We start from the raw sequence: 19679 nt of genomic DNA, 5'->3' as shown, positions 1-19679 counted from the left end.
GAAACAGACGGACAGACGGACATGGCTATATCGACTCCCCTATTGATCCTGATCAGGAATATATATATTTTATGGGGTCGGAAACGTCTCCTTCACTGCGTTACAAACTTCTGACCAAAATTATAATACCCTCTGCAAGGGTATAAAAATGCGTAGTAAGTATTATGTAAATAAGAGTGGGCCCATTTTCCCCACATATGGAGGAAACTGACAAATCTTGATAGGGGAAGGGAAAAGTATTGTTTAAAGATTTGTAAAAAAAAGTAAGGTTCTATAATCATTTTTTTTTATATTATTCAAACCTATAACTGTTCAATAATGTTTTGGTCAATGAAGGAGACATTTTCGACCCTATAAAGTGTATATATTCTTGATCAGCATCACCAGGAGAGTCGAACTTCCTTCTACTACTAAAATTAAGAACAATCTATATTTAGAAAGCTTTAAAACATATAGCCATTAAGAAAAGCAAAAACTTATATTAAACACATTTTAACTCGTCACTGCCAGGATATGAACTTAGACCATTTTTCTCAAAAGGTTAGTGCCCAGACACCTCTACCGGTTGGGCCACGCTAAAAAAAGTTATCAACGGTACATTCGGTAATTTCTTCTTTCTAGAAGTTTGTAACGCAGTGAAGGAGTTTTTCAGGATATTTCGCGCAGTGTTTAAGCTATTGACATCAATTTTTCCAAGTCTTATTTATTTACGCATACCTTGATAAGGGTAAAAGCGATCGGACGTCTATATCTTATACCTTCCATAGGAATAATTGTTAAACGCTGTGAAAAATATCCCTTTTTTTATACCCTTGCAGAGGGTATTATAATTTTGGTCAAAAGTGTGCAACGCAGTGAAGGAGACATCTCCGACCCTATAAAGTATATATATTCTTGATCAGGATCACCTCCTGAGTTGATATAGCCATGTCCGTCTGTCTGTTTCTACGCAAACTAGTCTCTCAGTTTTAAAGCTATCAAATTGAAACTTTGCACACACACTTCTTTCCTTTGCACGCAGTATATATGTCGGAACCGACTATATCCTATAGCTGCCATATAACTGATTGATCGGAAATGCCATAACTTTGGTGATTGTTAAGTTAGAAAGTTGGGATTTTCTATGGGTTTTATTTTTGGACAATCAATCCGACCTACCAAATTTCATAAGGATCGGCCGACTATATCCTATAGCTGCCATATAACTGATTGATCGGAAATGCCATAACTTTGGTGTTTCTACAGTTAGGAAGTTGGGATTTTCTATGGGTTTTATTTTTGAACAATCAATCTGATCTATCAAATTTCATAAGGATCGGCCGACTATATCCTATAGCCGCCATATAACTGATTGATCGGAAATGCCATAACTTTGGTGTTTGTTAAGTTAGGAAGTTGGGATTTTCTATGGGTTTTATTTTTGGCCAATCAATCCGACCGACCAAATTTCATAAGGATCGGCCGACTATATCCTATAGCCGCCATATAACTGATTGATCGGAAATGCCATAACTTTTGTGTTTGTTAAGTTAGGAAGTTGGGATTTTCTATTTGTTTTATTTTTGGACAATCAATCCGACCTACCAAATTTCATAAGGATCGGCCGACTATATCCTATAGCTGCCATATAACTTAACGATTGGAAATGCCATAACTTTGGTGTTTTTAAAGTTAGGAAGTTGGGATTTTTTATGAGTATTAAGAATGCATCATATGAATAATTTTGGAGAATATAATTTACAGAGTATTCTGCAAGGGTATATCAACTTCGGCTCTGCCCGAAGTTAGCTTTCCTTTCTTGTTCTATTTTTATATGTCTGCAAGGGTATTAAAACTTCGGCTTTCCGCAGTTAGCTTCCTCGTTTAAATTAAAGTCTCAAAGATAAAAGATTTTAATCACACAATATGGTAAATACATATATAAGTAAAAAGTCACGGCAACATTCGCAGTCGGAAATTGCTAGTTACATATGTAGAAAATATGGTACATAAAGAGGAGGTACGGAAGGTTATCCCAGTTTGCAGACTTTAGTGCTTTTATGGAGTTTTGTAGAATACAGTTTTATTTTTTCGGATTCGAAATTCACCTATTTTTCTTTATATTTAAATAATACTGGATATATTTTGCTATTTTTATTTCAAAAACATAAGCTGAAAATAACATAGTAATATAGTATTTTTATAACAATTAAATTCCAACAAAGAGGTTTATTCTTTAAGGTAAAGTTCAGTGATTAATAATTAAATCGTATTACAATTAGGTAAAACTTTTTAATAATTTACGAAGAAGGACTTCTATCGAATAATTAAACTAATTTCTTTTTGGACTTGATTAGTAAAATAAAGTGTAAGTTACTTTGGTTTTTCCTGTTTTCATATATAAATTTTTTTCTTGACTTCTGGTTAACTAATTTTTGTCATTAATTGCTCTTTTTCCTAGAAATTGAACCCTATTCACTTGCATAAACACGGTGTAACGAATGCTACAGCTCGACAAATTTTGAGAAAGTTGGTTAAGTTTGAGAACTGTACAGATAAATTGCACCGGAGTAAATTGTGGATTTGCTTTCGAAAACTAGTCTTATTTACCGTCCAAAAGCATTTCTCTATTATGTCCCCACAGAATTTCACGAAATTTAAATTACATTTTTATTAATATGCAAAACGAGAATCTGCTTTTTATGTCCCAAATCTCTAGCACGTATAGTTTTCGAGATATTGAAGTTAAATCGACTCAGCTATCCTTTTAGGGTAGGAAACTCTTCTTTCTTCCTGTTGCAAACCTTTCAACAAACACAACCTACTCTATTACTCTATGTTTAACAGGTATGGTCATTTTAGTAGAAAGTTTTCAAACACTTCCACAGTTTTAAATGGGGAACGATGAACATATTATGTTATAATTTAAAGAAAGTCAATTAATTTAATATTAACACTACTATTCATGGTTAATTTACTATTTTCATGAAAAATCTATTTAATAAAAGCAAGGTGGACTAAGCAGGTTCCATGGACTAGGGACTATTTTATTGGTAAGTTTGACCAATGAATTTTTTTTTGTGAGTGAAAAGCCCCGAGGCCGGAAATAAAAAGCATCCTGTTGAAGAAATTGGTCTTTTGGATGGAGGTCGATAAGATTTGGTTGCATTATTCAGTTTTTTACCAAATTACATTACTCAACAGGCGACGTATCTTTTTCATGCTCCTGATCTGGTTCGTGCTGGTGGTGATGATGGCGATGGTGATGGTGATGATGATGATGTCGATGATGCGGATGGGGCAGCTCTTCCTCCGGGATCAACTCGGGGTCGCCTTCGGGAGTTGGGACTTCATCGATTTGCGTTGACTTGTCCAGTTTCCAGCCGATTTCCGGAGGCGGAGTCGTTGTCTTCTGTGATTTCAGTGAGAACATGGATCCGATTTTCTTCAGTTTGCTGTGAACCGATGCTTCTATGTCATGATCCCCTGAGCTTTTGAGACTTTTCATAGATAATCCCTGCGACTTTGAAGAATGCTTGGATCGGCTTGAAGAGGATCTGGCCGAAGATGAGCTGCCAGAGCCAGAGCTTGTGTGCACAGGTTTAGTGGTTATCCAAACTTTAGCCGCAAACAAAGCCTCAGACTTGAAAGCATCTTTAAGTGAGATCTGCGAAGAAGAGCAATTGGTTAGCCCTGGGCAACATTTTCGATTAGACTTCTTAGTAAATTTATTTATTTTTAATTTTTATTACCTAAAATATTACTTTTATTAAACAAAATATGTTGATCTAGTTGAAATACAGACTGCGAATTTTTTTCAAAAAGTTATAATAAACGAGCGAATAGCACACAAATTTTGCCTTTGAAAAAACTTAGTTTATTACAAAATTAAGTCTAGTTTCAGTACTTTTACTTTATTTTTTATTGCCCAGTCAAAGAATTTTTTTGAGCTCCAAAGTGTATGAGAAAGATTAAGAAAGTTTGCATGTTTGGTTTTCGCTTCAGTTCGATTTTTTAAATAAATAAATCACACTTAAAAATGTTTTGATGTGTAAAATAAGTTTTGATCTTTTATATATTTAATTTCTGTGAATGTCTATTGAATTGTATAGATTAGATTAATACTACAAACACAAATTTAAGTTTTCTTTGGATATTGCTTTTTAAACAATCAGCAACCGAAATGTTGATTGTCCTTTTATTGAATTTTCAAATTATGTTGAAAAGGACAGAATTGTAAAGCCAATCGTAGTTTTTCCTTTGTGTTGATCAATTTACCAAAGCATACATTTAGCTTTACAGCCGGTCTACGAAAGATATATACAATTTTTGAACACTGATTTTTGTCAATAGTGATTATTTAAAAATATTAGTAAGCTATTAACAAGCCAAATTATAATCACGTATTTGAATTTATAGGTAATAATACGTGGTGTGATCCTAGTAAATATATATACAGAGAGAGCTGTTGAATAAAAAATTAAAAGTAACTCTGGTTTTTAGCAAATCCACAAGTTGAAATTTCTGATAATTGAATTTGTATGGAACAATTGGAAATTGTCGACTGAAATTCTACGATTTGATCAAATTTGTAATTAATATATTTTATTTTATTTAATTTATTTTCATATGAAAGCCCCTGTATAGAATGATGTACATTGGCGGAATGTGAAATTAAGTGACAGTTGATAGGGGTATATCGACTTCATATTTCGTGTCCCAACCAACAGATCCCTCCATAAAAAAAAAAACTTACGTTTTAATTTAACTCGGGGTAAATAAAAATTACCTTTTCGTCAATAGCTACTGACTTGACGTTCCACAAGAACTCCGTGCAGCCGAGAACCATGGCCGCACACAAGCCAAGTCCCAGCACCAGAAAGACGCCGCCCACGTTCTCCAAGCCCAGTTCCGGAGTGTCCCCGCCCTCCTCGTCGCTCTTCTCGCAGTTGCCTCCGCCGTGCATCTCCTTCCACCACTTCCGCTTCAGCTCCGCCAGCTGTCCCAGTTCGCCCAACTTCAAGACTGCCTCGCTGATCTGTTTGCGGTATGGGGAATCTGCAAGAATTTTTAGAATGAATGCTAGCCTTTTAATCAGAATATTAACTGAAACATGTTTGTTATAATTTATTTTTTATTTTGTTCAAATTAACCAATGATACTATGAGAATTGTAAGATGTATTTTGATGATGCTTAGTTAACCATTTGATGGTAAAATATCATCATTTTCAACTATAATTTGCAGTTAAATAACATTTACGAGAACGACTTATAGCGCTACGCATAATTATTAACTATTTCATGGTTACTAAACCATTATTAATTTTGTTGGTCAATGTTACTAATGGGCTAAACTTAAATTCATTTTTTTTTAATGTTTTATAAATTATCCAAGTATTGGAAGAAGAAGAACAGAAATAAATCAAAGTTACAAGCTACGTTTTTACAAGGGTATAAAACTGATATCGCCAGTCGGGAACTTTTAGTAAAATTGTCTTGCAAATCAAACATTTTTTTACAGGAGTAAGTCAATTCGTTAAACTCAAAGTACTCAAAGTTCATGGGAAATCTTAAATGGAAATTGGGTTCTAATCAACACTTACTAAACGGCATAGCGATGCCATAGCTTTTATAGTCCAGCAAGCCGCCGATCTGCACCAGATCGCACTTGCGCTCCACATTGTATTCCAAAGTGGTAGACTCCATCAGAAATGCGTACAGGTTCTTGCCCTTCTGCACCCTCTCGACGCCCTCGTCATTGGTTTTTGTAAAAACTGAGGGACTGGCGCTTTCCATGGCGGTCCACATCTTTTGGTAAGTACTGAAGTTGGAGTCTCGAAAGAAACCCATTGTGGAACCACCGGCCATTGCACCGTACTTAATCTTGTTTTGGCCCGCCAGATCCTCTGCGCTGCTGATCGAGTTTGCCTGGCGGGAATTGGTTAGGAAGGCGGCCAAATTGGCCGTGTAGGAGTTCAGCATCATCAGAGCGAAGAACCACCACATTCCAGTCACCAATCTTGTGGATGCTGCCCTGAAAAATAAATCACATGTAAGACGAGGAACTGTGTACTTGGGCAACCTCCCCTCACTTGGGCAGAATGTCACAGCCCTGTCCCATCAACGATCCAATCGAGAGCCAGGTGGTGTTCATAATCGACCATATGTTCTCCACCTCCTCTGGCTCCTTGCACGGATGAGGATTTTCCCAGTCGTCGGGCGCCATTCGAGCCAGTGCGCACAGGAGCGTGGATATGAAGAGGTACGCTGTTCCCATGTAAGTCCACACATCCAACGAGAAGGGAGACAAGAAGGAGAACAGATCAGTGGGTGGGGTAGGGGGCTTGGAGAACAGGATACTGATTCCCAAGGTCATGAAAGGAGGTGTAAAGTCCACGGCCTGGCGTCGGGAAGATGTCATGGTCAAATCACAGATGCCAAGGTCGGCATTCTGAAAATAAAACGTTAAATGTATTTTATTGTGTTTTCAGTTAAATTTGAAATAAGACAATTACACAGGTCGGCAATATCTGAACTTTTTGAACTAAATTCCCTAAGACTAAACGCTAATGATTCAAAAAAGATTTTATCTGCAGATCACTGATATGAAACCGAGATCTTTTCATTTCGTCCCAGTTTTGAGAACGCAGTGGTACAAAAATAGACTAGAATTCAGCTTAACTTTAATTGAGCTGAAACTTTAAACATTTCCTGATGGCTTTGCTGCACTAAAATTGTTGAGTAAAAGCGATAAAATTAATTTCAGTTTCTATGCGTTTTTGTTTTATGGTAGCCCTTCTTGAGTTTTGAAAACTATTTAAAATTTTTTTAACAATCCAATTTATATAAGCAAACTTTCACCTCTGGAATTAATTGTCGATTTAATTTGTTAAACTAGTGTAGTTTATTGAATATTAATATATTCGCAATTGTTTCACGAAGACACCGTACCCTTTTCATTGTAGGCATAGGGTATAGAAAAATAAGTTGATAACGTACAACTTAGAAAGTTTCTAATGCACCATTTCAACGTGACTCTTTAAGTTAAGAAAATAACCAACTTACCCCATCGATCAATTGTCCCACGATGCCATCCCAAGTCTGGGTCACCTTGTTAAGGGCACCGTATTTGCCATCGGGAGTAAGTCGGAACTCGTACTTAAAATTCAGCATTTTGGCTATTTCGGCGATTAGGTCAATGGAGTAGCCCTCGAATTCGGAATTTCCGCTCAAGACTTCCCCTTCCTCCCGTACTCGCCGCGTGAGAAAAGGTGCTCCCAGTCGGGATGACACAATAAATGTCTTGTTTAACAGCTTCTGGCCTACTCTCTTCTTGCTCTCTTCGCCGTCATTGAGGACGTCCAAACCGTTCACCGGATCCCAAGTGGCTAGATCCAAGAAGCCGGTTGCATTCAGTTGCATAAATCGTAGTGTGAAGAAGCTTCGTTGGCCATTTTCATTGAAGTCAATCCGTCCCGTGGACGTCTCTTCGGACCGCTGCAAAGGGTAAATGGATATAAATGACCTCTTTAGACAAAAGCAACATCTAATATAAGAAAGTAATATTTTTATACCCTTTATAACTTAAGACAAGGAGACATTTCCGACCATATATGCATATGCAGAGTCGAATTACGGTTTTATAGCTCCCATAGAAGAATCGAAAAAAGATTAAAAAAAATAAAATTAAATAAAATTTTAATTTGCTGTTTTTCTGTTTATCAAAATAATCTTTGAGATATAGTAATTTTTTACTAAATCGAAATTACGCTTTTAGTTTTGTCAAATTCGCACAACAAAATCATATAGTTGCCATAGAAACGACGAAAAAATGCAGCGCAAAATCGACACGGCTTCATTGTTTTTAGTAATATAGGCATAGAAATCGAAATGTAGTTGTTTTGTACTAACTGCAAGGGTATATAAACTTCGGCTTGCCTATTTTAAATTTGTGCCTAATTCTGGTCAGCCAATTTCGGTTATCAAAGCAAATTTTACTAGTAACAACTTTTTCTTTTACACGTAAAATGAAATAGTTCGGCAAAAGTTGGAAAAGTTGTTAGTATTCAAAGCCTGTCACCATAATTTTACAGAAAACCGAAATTAAATTAAGACTCTATTAAATAGGAAGATCTTTTACGATTACAAATATGTAACCCTTATTAGAATTTGTAGAAGATAATAATGACCCTTCAAAGTTGTTTAGTTTTATGTTCTTTTGGGTAGAATATCTTGAAAATTAAATAAATTAATAAATTCTTCAATTGTTGGGCTTAATAGATCCATCTCCGGGAGTAGGCGATAAAATGAATTTCAGTTTTATAAGTGTATATTTTAAGGTGCAATTTATTGATATTGAATTTCACAAACTTTTTTCGAGTTTTATCATATATATTAACAAACCAATCTCTGTAGCGTGTCTAATAAAGTTGAAAAAGGTCCTAATTCTAGTAAAATGAGCTTTCAATGACCTAAATACGGTTTAATAGGTTTAAATAGTAAGTTAAGAAGACTCTAATAAAGCATACATTCGAAGACTCCAGTTTTTTTTTAACAACTTACCGCTTTCATGAACTCAATGATGCGTTTGCCAAATGGCCAGGGTTTCTTTCGCCTGCATTCTAGTTCGGGTGCAGTAAGCTCCTCGAAAATTCCGAGCTCAGTAAGTCCTTTTGAAAAAAGCCAAACGGCATCATTGAGCAGTATCATCTGGGTTTTTACTCGCTTGGGCTCCACTTTAAAGTAGCGCCCCTCGCGTTTCTCGCGCTCCTCCCAGTCGTGCACTACGTTTTTGACGTGGAAATCGGTTGGATCCATCAGACGTACCGTTGTTATGTTGGCCTCGACCTTAGCAAGTTCTCCGAACTCAACGGAATGCGTGTCCAGAAGAGGTATAAATATGCTCTTAAAAAAAAGGAATCAATCAATTAAGCTATTTGCACATCTTTTGAATATGAACCTGATATTCGCCCAACATTTTTAGCTCATTAGCTTGTTGCAATATGTTCAACAGATTATCCGGGGCACAATGGAGAATCAAGCAGTTATCAGTGGAGAGCTTAATTTCCTTCAAAAAAGGTCTATGGTCGTCATCCGGTCCCAGTTGTTTCACTGTAGTTGGATTGCTGCTGGGCTCACCGACTTGCAAAATATCCTGAAGTTGCTGCAGCTCTAGAATGTCGCCAAAATATTAATACTTATCGCGTTGCAATTTTAGAACTCACCTCTATCGGTCTCATAGACAACTGTAAAACTTCGCCAGCCAAAGCTCTTCACAATCTCAGCAAGTCCCTGGGATAACAAGAGGTTATCTGGGTGAACATTGAGGGTCATGGTGGAGTGCTCTCGATCTGGTATGGACTCATTTGGTATCCAGTCGTAAACAATGTGCGGTATATCCAGGGTATCACATATTGAGGCAATTATGTCTGCGATGGAGATGCTGAATTACATTTGTTTCAATCTTTTGACTTATTTTTCAATACTTGCCAGAACTGCTCCCTGTACTGGGTCCGAAAATGGCAATTACTCCTTGGGAAATTAAATTGCAAACTAAAATAGATTAAGGATTTGGAATGAGCAACGGCTTGCTTATATATATTGTCGATATTAAGTCATAGAATTAAATTAGTATCTTTTAATTCATACCCATTTTTTCCATGATGAAACTGTCATCCGTGTTGGCATACATCACAATTGGAACAAGTTCTATGTTTCGCTCCAATATGTTAGCTCGGTCCACCGCAGTTCGGAATGCGATTTCCGATTCATCTTTGTCCGATGTAAAGATGCTTCCTAGAGAATGTGCAAAAATTTGACTCGAGTAGCCGCAGTCGAGACTGTGACCTAATTTGAAAGAAACTTACCCACCATAAACTGATTTCTATCGGCGATTACTGGCAATACAATCAGTAGGATATGACTGATAATTACCGAATACATTTCGTATGCTTTGATTCGTAGAAATTCACTTAATTAAACTGCTTAAGCTAACTGGCTTTGATGATGATGTAAAACTAGCCCACTAAATTTTCGCTCGTTTTCAACTGTATGTCTCGGAGGTCTGCAATGCAATGAGCATTGGTCGACATACGAAATAAGAACGGAATCAGAGCTATGCTAAATTTAAAGGCCCGAGAGCGAAAAAGATCCCGAGAGAGCGCCCGCCATATGCCGTTTGTTTTGCTAGGCCTATTCTAAACATTGCAAAATGTTATGAGAGCAAAAGAGAGCCAAGTTCCCACTTGAAACGGTGCCAAATTTATATTGTGTTTTATTATGATTCATGGGGTACTCTTATCTCGCGTCCCGTAAACTTTAAATTTCATCGTTTATAAAATAATAAAAATGTTTACATTTCGTCAGTGTCACGGTATATTACAAAAGGGGGTGGGGCAAAGTGCCGAAAGTTTTTGTAATTTTGTTAAAAGGAAGTTTAATTGAGTTCTTTATTATAGTTAATATGACGAAACACTTTTGCTACGCAAAAAATTTCATTTTAGTGGGTAAAGGACCTCACTGCTTCAAGCGAGAAAGGGAAGAGATCATTCCGCTTAGAAAGGAGGGCAAAACATAAAAAGATATTCAAAGCCTTTTGAAATGTTCTGCCAAGATGGTTTCTAATGCCATCAGATATGAACCGAAATCCGAAAAACGATGGTACGCTTCAGCAAAGCTAATCCTTTTGCTTCCTCTAGGGATATAAAAGCGAAGATTGGCTTGGGGATCAGTGATGTGACCATTGGCCGGCGACTTCATGAGAACAATTTGAATGCGCGAAGTTCACGGAAGGTGTCATTACTTGGTAAAAGGCATATAAAAGCCAGGTTGAAATTAGCCAAAAGCCACTTGAACTGACCACTATCTAATTGGCATTATATCCTTTGGACAGGTGAGTCCAAACCGTCGACCTCCAAATGCAGAATACCACCGAAGACAGTAAAGCACGGTGGACTTAAAATCATGGTAGGGCATGCACATATGATCGATGGAGGTTTTATGGAGCTATGAAAGGCAGTGCTTTAGGCAGAAACATGGGACTCAAGAGTAATAAGAAAGGGTGGCCTACTATAGCCTTGAATGTTTCAATAGAAAGGTAACTGAAAATTTTGATCAAGAACTTGTTGGCGCTATGGAATTCAGGTGTATAAATCTAAGCTATTTATAAGTAGTTCATTGCTGGTCGAATACAGTCTCAATTATACATTTGAAAAATGTTAAATGTTAAAATTTAAGCTTATTTCAAAAAACGGCATTTCCGCTTAATGTTAAAGTGTTTAGTATGATCCCTTTAAAGTGCAAAATAATAGCTTCAGATTATTCCTATACTTTATTAATCATACCATAATTTCATAATTTTGATGAAGACTTCACCGACCTCCCTCTAGACCTTCTTGCGCACAAAGTGATCGTAGAAGACCACATATCCGAACTTGGGGGAGTAGACCATCGATCGCTTGGCGTTCCGCGAGTACATGTTGACCTGGCCGCCCACCGAGATCATCTTGTGATCGCCCCGGTGCATGAACATCAGTCCGTAGTTGTGGTCGTGCATCACCTGGTAGTTGTCGCTGTCGGAGTACTTGACCACGTTGTACCGCGGATTCGAATAGCTGAGGTGGTGGGGCATGGGCTTCAGCCGCGCTTTACCTCCAAAGACTCCCCGCCAGTCGGTGTGTCTGATGGCCTCGCGGTAGCAGTTGCGCCAGCTCATGTCCAGGTCAATGTAGCCGGAGATCTCTGACCCGTCGATGTTGATGTACGAGGTAAATACGATTGTCTGGAATACAGTTCATTAAGTGGGTTTGGGCATGGATTATATAAAGAGGCTTTGATTGTCTTAAGAGGCGAAACTATACTTCCATGTGTTAAATTAAATATGTATCGATTTTGTATGCGTATAGTTTAAAAGCAATGCAGCTGTATCGATTTCCCGATACATTTTTGATTATTCCATGTCAGATATATATAGTTAATATTTCCGAAATCGATAACCCAAGTGTTTTTCCATTAATTTTTTTAATCTTTCTTATGACAAAAATTTAATACAGTCGTCCGACTATTAGTTACTACTAGATTATTTTTCTGTACAAAAAACGTCCCTAAAGAGTTATCTGTTTGAAACTATTGAGTAAGAATCTGTATTGATTGATTAAAAAAATGTTCAAGCCTATTAAAATAAAAATGTATAACATTTCTTATTTAAAAACAAGAGAGAACGCTATAATCGGGTGCCCCGACTATCAGATACCCGTTACTCAGGTAAAGGGAGTGCGAGGGAGATGGAGATAGAAACTTTGATCACGCATAACTTTTTAACGAATGGTCCGATTTGAAAAAATTCTGCTACATTTCGATAGGTATTGATAAACACAATAAAACTGCATTTTTACTTTTCCGAAATATTTAAATTTTTAAAATCGTATATAAGCGATTGTGGGCGTTAAAGGGGGCGTGGCACCATTTTGAAACAAACTTGCGCTGCGTAGGAACTCCTAGAATCTGCATGCAAAATGCCAATCTTCTAGCTTTTATAGTTTCCGAGATCTCAGCGTTCATACGGACAGACAGACGGACAGACAGACGGACAGACGGACAGACGGACAGACGGACAGACAGACGGACAGACGGACATGGCTAGATCGACTCGGCTAGTGATCCTGAACAAGAATATATATACTTTATAGGGTCGGAAACGCTTCCTTCTAGCTGTTACATACTTTTGCACGAATACAATATACCCTTTTACTCTACGAGTAACGGGTATAATTACCCGTTAGTCAAAGAGTGATTCGTTGGAACGTGTGCAACAGGTAGAAGGAAGCGTGGATTCGTTATGCAGACTCTAGTTATGTCACGCAGCGCAGTGGGCGCAATTTTAAATATTTTCAGAATTAAATCTTTTTAAACAGCTATTGAATTGAATTGAATTTTAAGTTCACTTTATTTTCATGCAGAAAAACTGGAAATGTTTCGTTAGAGTATTTCTTATTGGATCTATGAGACCAGTAGTGAGATCAAGGTTTTCTGACCTTATTAAAAACGAGGACGGAAGCTAACTTCGGCAAGCCGAAGTTTTAATACCCTTGCAGACTTTGCCGAAATTGCTAAAACTGAAAAAGTAGCCAAAGGAATAAGGTATACATAAATAAACTAGATTTTCATCGTTTAATGTCAATTGCTTTTATACTGCAAAAATGTCATATAAAAATAGAAAAAAAGGGATACTTTCGCAGCCTTTAACTATTTTTCCTACGGAAGCTATAAGAAATAGACGTCCGATCGGCAAGCGCTTTTACCCTAATCAAGATATGCGTAAATAAATAAGACTTGGAAAAATTTATGTCAGTAGCTTACACACTACGCGAAAAATTCAGAAAATCATCAAATTTGGACCGATTTCACCCTGTTGTTCCTATGGGAGCTGTAGGATATAGACGTCCGATCGTCACGTGCTTTTATCATAATCAAGGTATGCATAAAAAAATACGATTTGGAAAGATTCATGTCAATTGCTTATATACTGTGCGAAATATCCTAAAAATCATTAAATTTTAACCGATTTCACCCTATTGTTCCTATGGGAGCTATAGGATATAGACGTCCGATCGCCAAGCGCTTTTACCCTGATCAAGGTATGCATAAAAAAATAAGATTTGGAAAGATTTATGTTAATAGCTTTTACACTGCACAAAATATCTTCCATTCTTGAAAGTTATATCCGATTGTTCCTATGGGAGCTATAGGATATAGACGTCCGATCAGCACGCGCTTTCACCTTGATGAAGGAATGTATAAAAAAATACGATTTGAAAAAATTTATAGCAATAGCTTTTACACAGCGCGAAATATTCTGAAAAACATAAAATTTGGACCGATTTTACCCTATTTTTCCTATGGGAGCTATAGGATATAGACGTCCGATTGACACGCGCTTTTACCCTGATCAAGGTATGCATAAAAAAATACGATTTGGAAAAATTCATGTCAATAGCTTTTACACTGCGCGAAATATCATCAATTTTTGCTAGATATATCCGATTGTTCCTATGGGAGCTATAGGATATAGACGTCCGATCGGGGCGATTTTCAAACTTGATCTGCGTACACATGTTTTAGGACGCGTGTGAAAGTTTCAGATCGCTAGCTTTTAAACTGAGCTCACAAACGGTATTGAAACAGACGGACAGACGGACAGACGGACAGACGGACAGACGGACAGACGGACAGACGGACATGGCTATATCGACTCCCCTATTGATCCTGATCAAGAATATATATACTTTATGGGGTCGGAAACGTCTCCTTCACTGCGTTACAAACTTCTGACCAAAATTATAATACCCTCTGCAAGGGTATAAAAATCGGATCTAATAACTGAAGTCAAGAATATGGATATGGACATCTTTAACAAATTTGAAATGTAGTTTTCAGAAATTTATTTTTAACTTGTAAGTCCCTAACAAAAAAAAAAGAAAAACTTTTCATGAACTATAGTAAGCTAAAGTTAAATTCTTATTGCTAAAACATTTTAAGACATTGTGGTGGCAGAGGTCAAAATATGAATGACTTCTAAAACTGCAGGGCTTTATAGCAATCAATGCTTATGTTAGTGACTATTGTACAAATTTGTTGAAAATGCTAAGCACCGATTTTTCGTTTCTACATTTTGAAGTTGACAAATCAGGATAGGAAAAAAAATCGGAACATTAAATTATTTCATTTAAAACAAGAGAGAACGCTATAGTCGGGTGCCCCGACTATCAGATACCCGTTACTCAGGTAAAGGGAGTGCGAGGGAGATGGAGATAGAAACTTTGATCACGCATAACTTTTTAATGAATGGTCCGATTTGAAAAATTTAAAATTTTGAATTTGAAATTTTGAAAATCTTCTACATTTCGATAGGTATTGATAAACACAATAAAACTGCATTTTTACTTTTGTGAAATATTTAAATTTTTAAAATCGTATATAAGCGATTGTGGGCGTTAAAGGGGGCGTGGCACCTTTTTGAAACAAACTTGCGCTGCGTAGGAACTCCTAGAATCTGCATGCAAAATGCCAATCTTCTAGCTTTTATAGTTTCCGAGATCTCAGCGTTCATACGGACGGACAGACAGACGGACAGACAGACAGACGGACAGACGGACATGGCTATATCGACTCGGCTAGTGACCCTGATCAAGAATATATATACTTTATAGGGTCGGAAACGCTTCCTTCTAGCTGTTACAAATAACGCCTGCTGCCTCGGCATAAAAAGAAGGCATAAACATCGCTTAAGTAGTAATCATATAATATAAGGATGGTTTTAGTACGTAGGCATTGCAGAACCCTCAACGTGAAGAAGGTTCTAATAAAGCAGTGAATCGTGCATGCTAGACATTACCCGACCACACAAGGTGATGGCGGACCTAGTATCTTTCGAAGATTTCCATACCTTAGCGATCAAAAAAAAAAAAAAAAAATTGCACGAATACAATATACCCTTTTACTCTACGAGAAACGGGTATAAATATTTAAGAGGTGGTGTTCTAATTCCTGTTCTCAGCCTCTTCATTAAAAAAAGATTTTTTTGTCGCTCTTTCACATTTGCTATGATGTTTTAAATATAAACAAATTTAATTATGTGATTTTAACCAGTGTTAAAATTATGATTTCACACTTTAAGTTTAAACGATTTCCTGGTACTAGTATATATACCATGCATTATATGCCATATTGATATATAGAGAATGGCAATGCGTTTCCTTGCGTTGATCGCTCCTCTGCCTATTCGCTATGTTGGAATTCACAAAAGAGACCCTGTCTGCGGAATAAACAAAAAACCTACTCAAAATGCGATGGTGTCAGTATTGCCCATTACGGAAATTGCACCTAACCGGAATACGAAAATGTATGTGGTCATAGCATATGCAAAATACTACTACTCCCCAATGACAAGTCTGCCTATTCAAGTGATATTTCCATTCATTTTATATATGATTTATTTATATGTGACATTAAATACGTATCTGTTACTGCCACAAACAATTAGAAATCTGTCTTATTCATATACCATGAACAAGTCAAATTAAATTTGTTTTGCGTACTTAGGTACTGCGCGGTGTAGACCTTTGCACAAATGGTTTACCTTATGTTTGGAAAACTCTCATTTCCCGATTTCACCCTATTGTTCCTATGGGAGCTATAGGATATAGACGTCCGATCGGGACGCGCTTTTACCCTGATCAAGGTATGCATAAAAAATACGAAATATCATCAATTCATGCAAGGTATATCCGATTGTTCCTATAGGAGCTATAGGATATAGACGTCCGATCAGTTTTCAAACGTGATCTGCGTTTCAGATCGCTAGCTTTAAAACTGTGGTCGCAAACGGTATTGAAACAGACGGACATAGCTATATCGACTCCCCTATTGATCCTGATCAAGAATATATATACTTTATGGGGTCGGAAACGTCTTCTTCACTGCGTTACAAACTTCTGACCAAAATTATAATACCCTCTGCAAGGGTATAAAAACTTTTGTTATAAAAACAAATTTAATTGTGTGATTTTAACCAGTGTTAAATTTTGATTTTACACTTTAAGTTTAAACGATTTCCTGTTACTAGTATATATACCATGCCCTATATGCCATATTATTATACTGATGGCCATGCGTTTCCTTGCGTTGATCGTTGTCTGCCTGTTCGCTCTGTTGGAACTCACAGAAGCCGCATGTGTCTGTTCCCGGGATTATGATCCTGTTTGCGGAGTAAACAGAAAAATATATTCAAACGCATGCGTTGCAAAATGCTTGGGTGCCAAAGTTGCCCATCACGGAAAATGCGATTATAGCTGGGTATAAGACATGCAAAATAAAATGTGAGAAAATAAACCTTAATTTCACCCGGTAGTGGTATATTTTTTTGTTTTTTATTCATATAACATGACCACGTCAAATTTAATTGTTTGAGTGAAAGCCGTGTACTACCGTGTAATGTCTAAAATCCAATCTTAAAAGCACTATTTTGTTTCGCATGAATTTTAGCTTCGTCTGTCCGTTTCTGAATTGTCTTTTTGCACCTCTCTCTTACACCACATGAAAATGTGCTGATCATAAAATGTTGTTTTTTTAATTCCAACATATTTCCGATTTCTTTAAAGGTCGGATGGTGTTTGTGAATTGGACAACAATACCTGTCGATTCATCCCCAGTGAGGAATATTTACTCACTCGTGATGAAATTTTTTTTTTAAGTTAGAGATATTTTGTTGATTAAGCCATAATTTTCTGTTTCAGGTATATTTATTTGTTTGATATTTACATTTGATATTTTGTTGCCGTGTGTTCTTCACGCGCGACCCCGGTTCAATTCGATGTCTTCGAACTCACGCGCGGGAGCCCTGGGTTCGAGTCCCACCGACGGACTAACAAAAGTTTACTTGTATAAATTAATTATGATTTTCTCTACCCCCCAGGATTCCAGTTGAAATCGATATTGGCAATTCATTAGTGCAATACTAATAATACACACTTTGTGACTTTTCTGAATGAACAGCTTAGATCATATACATAAAATAACACTTACATAAATATACATAAGTCCATAAATCCGAATGAGAAATTACATCATGTATGTAGAAACTGGTTTTATACATGTTTCTAATTTATGGTAAAATGCCCTACTTTAAAAAAAAATTTTATTTTTTTAAAAAGTTTTTCTTATTTTAGGGCTTTTGCTTTAGATTTTATAAAGGAAACGCTCTAAATTTTTGAAAAATTTGCCCTACAATTTATGATTTGATGCCATTGAAGACAAAAATATGGCGAGTTCTGTTTTTAGGATTATTTTTGGTAATTAATGCGTTGCATAAGATTATATACCATACAAATTTGCGGGTGTAAATGAGATTTTTAGAGTTGGTTGATAATTTATCGTTTGAACCTAAAGTTAAGCTTTTAAAACAGCTCCATCAAATTTGAGAGCCTCCAAAAAAAAAAATTAATTTTTTCATCCCAGCTTTGTGACGTTATTGGGGTAAAATCATAATGCCGACATAAATTCCATATAGCTATGAGTAATGAAATGATGAATAATTTCGGCGAGATCGTATCACAAATGTATCCGCTGCAAGGAGAAAAATATACATATCTAAAAACGTGGGGGAAAAATACCCGATTCCACTAAGTCGTTCAGTTTTGACTGTTCGTTAATTTAAAAATTCATAGCAAGGTCAAAAAGACACTAATAGATTTCAAAAATGTACGGTCGATTACCTGGCCAACCCTGCAAGATAAGTGCTTTGTTCGGAAATCGATTTTTTTATATGTTAGGCAGTAGTAGTAGTATTTTACATAGGTGTTAGCTACTTCAATTCTTAAGAAATTATTATCCATCCAGGATATTTTGTTTTGCGGCAGTGCACTGCCCATGGTTCCGCCAATAACCCAATGTTCTGGAATTTTACATTTTGTGTTTTTTTGACAATCATATATATTTTTAATTTTATATATATATATTCATAAGTGGTAGAAAAGCCTAATTAATTGTTTATAGCAAACTCTTAACGTAAACGTAAAATCGCGGTTCAGGAGGATACTTTTTTCGCGATCTTTTGGGGTAGGGGTCTCAATACTACGCAATTTCCGCAGTTACTTTTAAAGACAAGAAAGGAAAGCTTACTTCGGACGGAGCCGAAGTTGATATACCCTTGCAGAATATTCTGTTAATTTTATTCTTCAAAATTATTCATATGATGTATTCTTAATACTTCCTAACTTTAAAAACACCAAAGTTATGGCATTTCCAATCGTTCAGTTAATGGCAGCTATATGATATAGTCCCCCGATCCGGCTCGTTCCGACTTATATACTACCTGCAATAGAAATACAACTTTTGGGAAAGTTTCAAGCAGATAGCTTTAAGACTGAGGGACTAGTTTGCGTAGAAACGGACGGACGGACGGACAGACGGACGGACAGACGGACGGGCAGACGGACGGACTGACAGACATGGCTAGATCGACTCTCCTGGTGATGCTGATCAATAATATATATACTTTATAGGGTCGGAAATGTCTCCTTCACTGCGTTGCAAACTTTTGACTGAAATTATAATACCCTCTGCAAGGGTATAATAAGTGAAAGATTTGAAGTGAAGTGAGGATTTGTGGATACAGTCTTTAACGAAAAGAGGATTTTTCGCGATTGCCTTACCGAGAGAATCTTGTTCAAGTTGAGCAACTCGCGAGACTTAAACTCCAGAAGCACTGGGTCCTCGTTTGTCGGCGCCATAAGATCGCTGAACAGCCCTACGTGGGCTGTCTTCGGCCTAATGGCCTCCAAGGCAATGTCGACCCTCTTCACATATTCATCGGAAGTATAGGGGATCTTGGTGGTGCGGTAGCCCAGCTGGACGATGGTCTTGATCGTGTTCTGATTGCTCAGATATCGGTAGTCCTTAACGGTGGCAAAGGAGGTGATGTAGTCGTTGTAGTTGTCGAACTCCAAAACGCTGAAGTCCACGTTCTTGCCTTGTGTACCCATTGCAATGAGATTGTTGGTGTGGAGGGACTTCAGTTAAGAGCGGTAGCTTACTCTTTGTGTGGGTTAAGAAAAGCCCCTTAATTCTAAAGTGTGAGTTTTGTGGGCGAGAGTTCCTGATCAGAGCTATTTTTGAGTTTTATTTACATTTTGTTTGCCTGTCA

At 36.9% G+C, this 19679-nt stretch overlaps 2 protein-coding genes across 2 annotated transcripts; both read right to left on the bottom strand.

Annotated features, from left to right (window-relative positions):
• Nucleotides 1-2019: 2019 nt before the first annotated feature.
• Nucleotides 2020-10033, bottom strand: LOC108038473 (glutamate receptor ionotropic, kainate 2). Its single transcript, XM_017115260.2, has 11 exons — nt 9847-10033; nt 9629-9775; nt 9470-9532; nt 9205-9408; nt 8940-9151; nt 8543-8884; nt 7046-7477; nt 6073-6431; nt 5584-6014; nt 4769-5037; nt 2020-3646 (listed from the first exon to the last, which is right to left on the bottom strand). The coding sequence occupies exons 1-11, from the start codon at nt 9920-9922 to the stop codon at nt 3173-3175; spliced, it is 3009 nt and encodes a 1002-aa protein (XP_016970749.1). The 5' UTR covers nt 9923-10033; the 3' UTR covers nt 2020-3172.
• Nucleotides 10034-11290: 1257 nt separating this feature from the next.
• Nucleotides 11291-19666, bottom strand: LOC108038472 (cilia- and flagella-associated protein 299). Its single transcript, XM_017115259.2, has 2 exons — nt 19189-19666; nt 11291-11759 (listed from the first exon to the last, which is right to left on the bottom strand). Exons 1-2 carry the CDS (start codon nt 19516-19518, stop codon nt 11364-11366), a joined length of 726 nt encoding a protein of 241 aa, XP_016970748.1. The 5' UTR covers nt 19519-19666; the 3' UTR covers nt 11291-11363.
• Nucleotides 19667-19679: the final 13 nt, after the last annotated feature.

The sequence above is a fragment of the Drosophila rhopaloa genome, unplaced genomic scaffold (genome assembly GCF_018152115.1).
Source record: "Drosophila rhopaloa isolate 14029-0021.01 unplaced genomic scaffold, ASM1815211v1 contig_2, whole genome shotgun sequence".
NCBI lineage: Eukaryota > Metazoa > Arthropoda > Insecta > Diptera > Drosophilidae > Drosophila > Drosophila rhopaloa.
The sequence above is the reverse complement of the archived record's forward strand: the minus strand, read 5'-3'. Positions and strand labels throughout refer to the sequence as shown.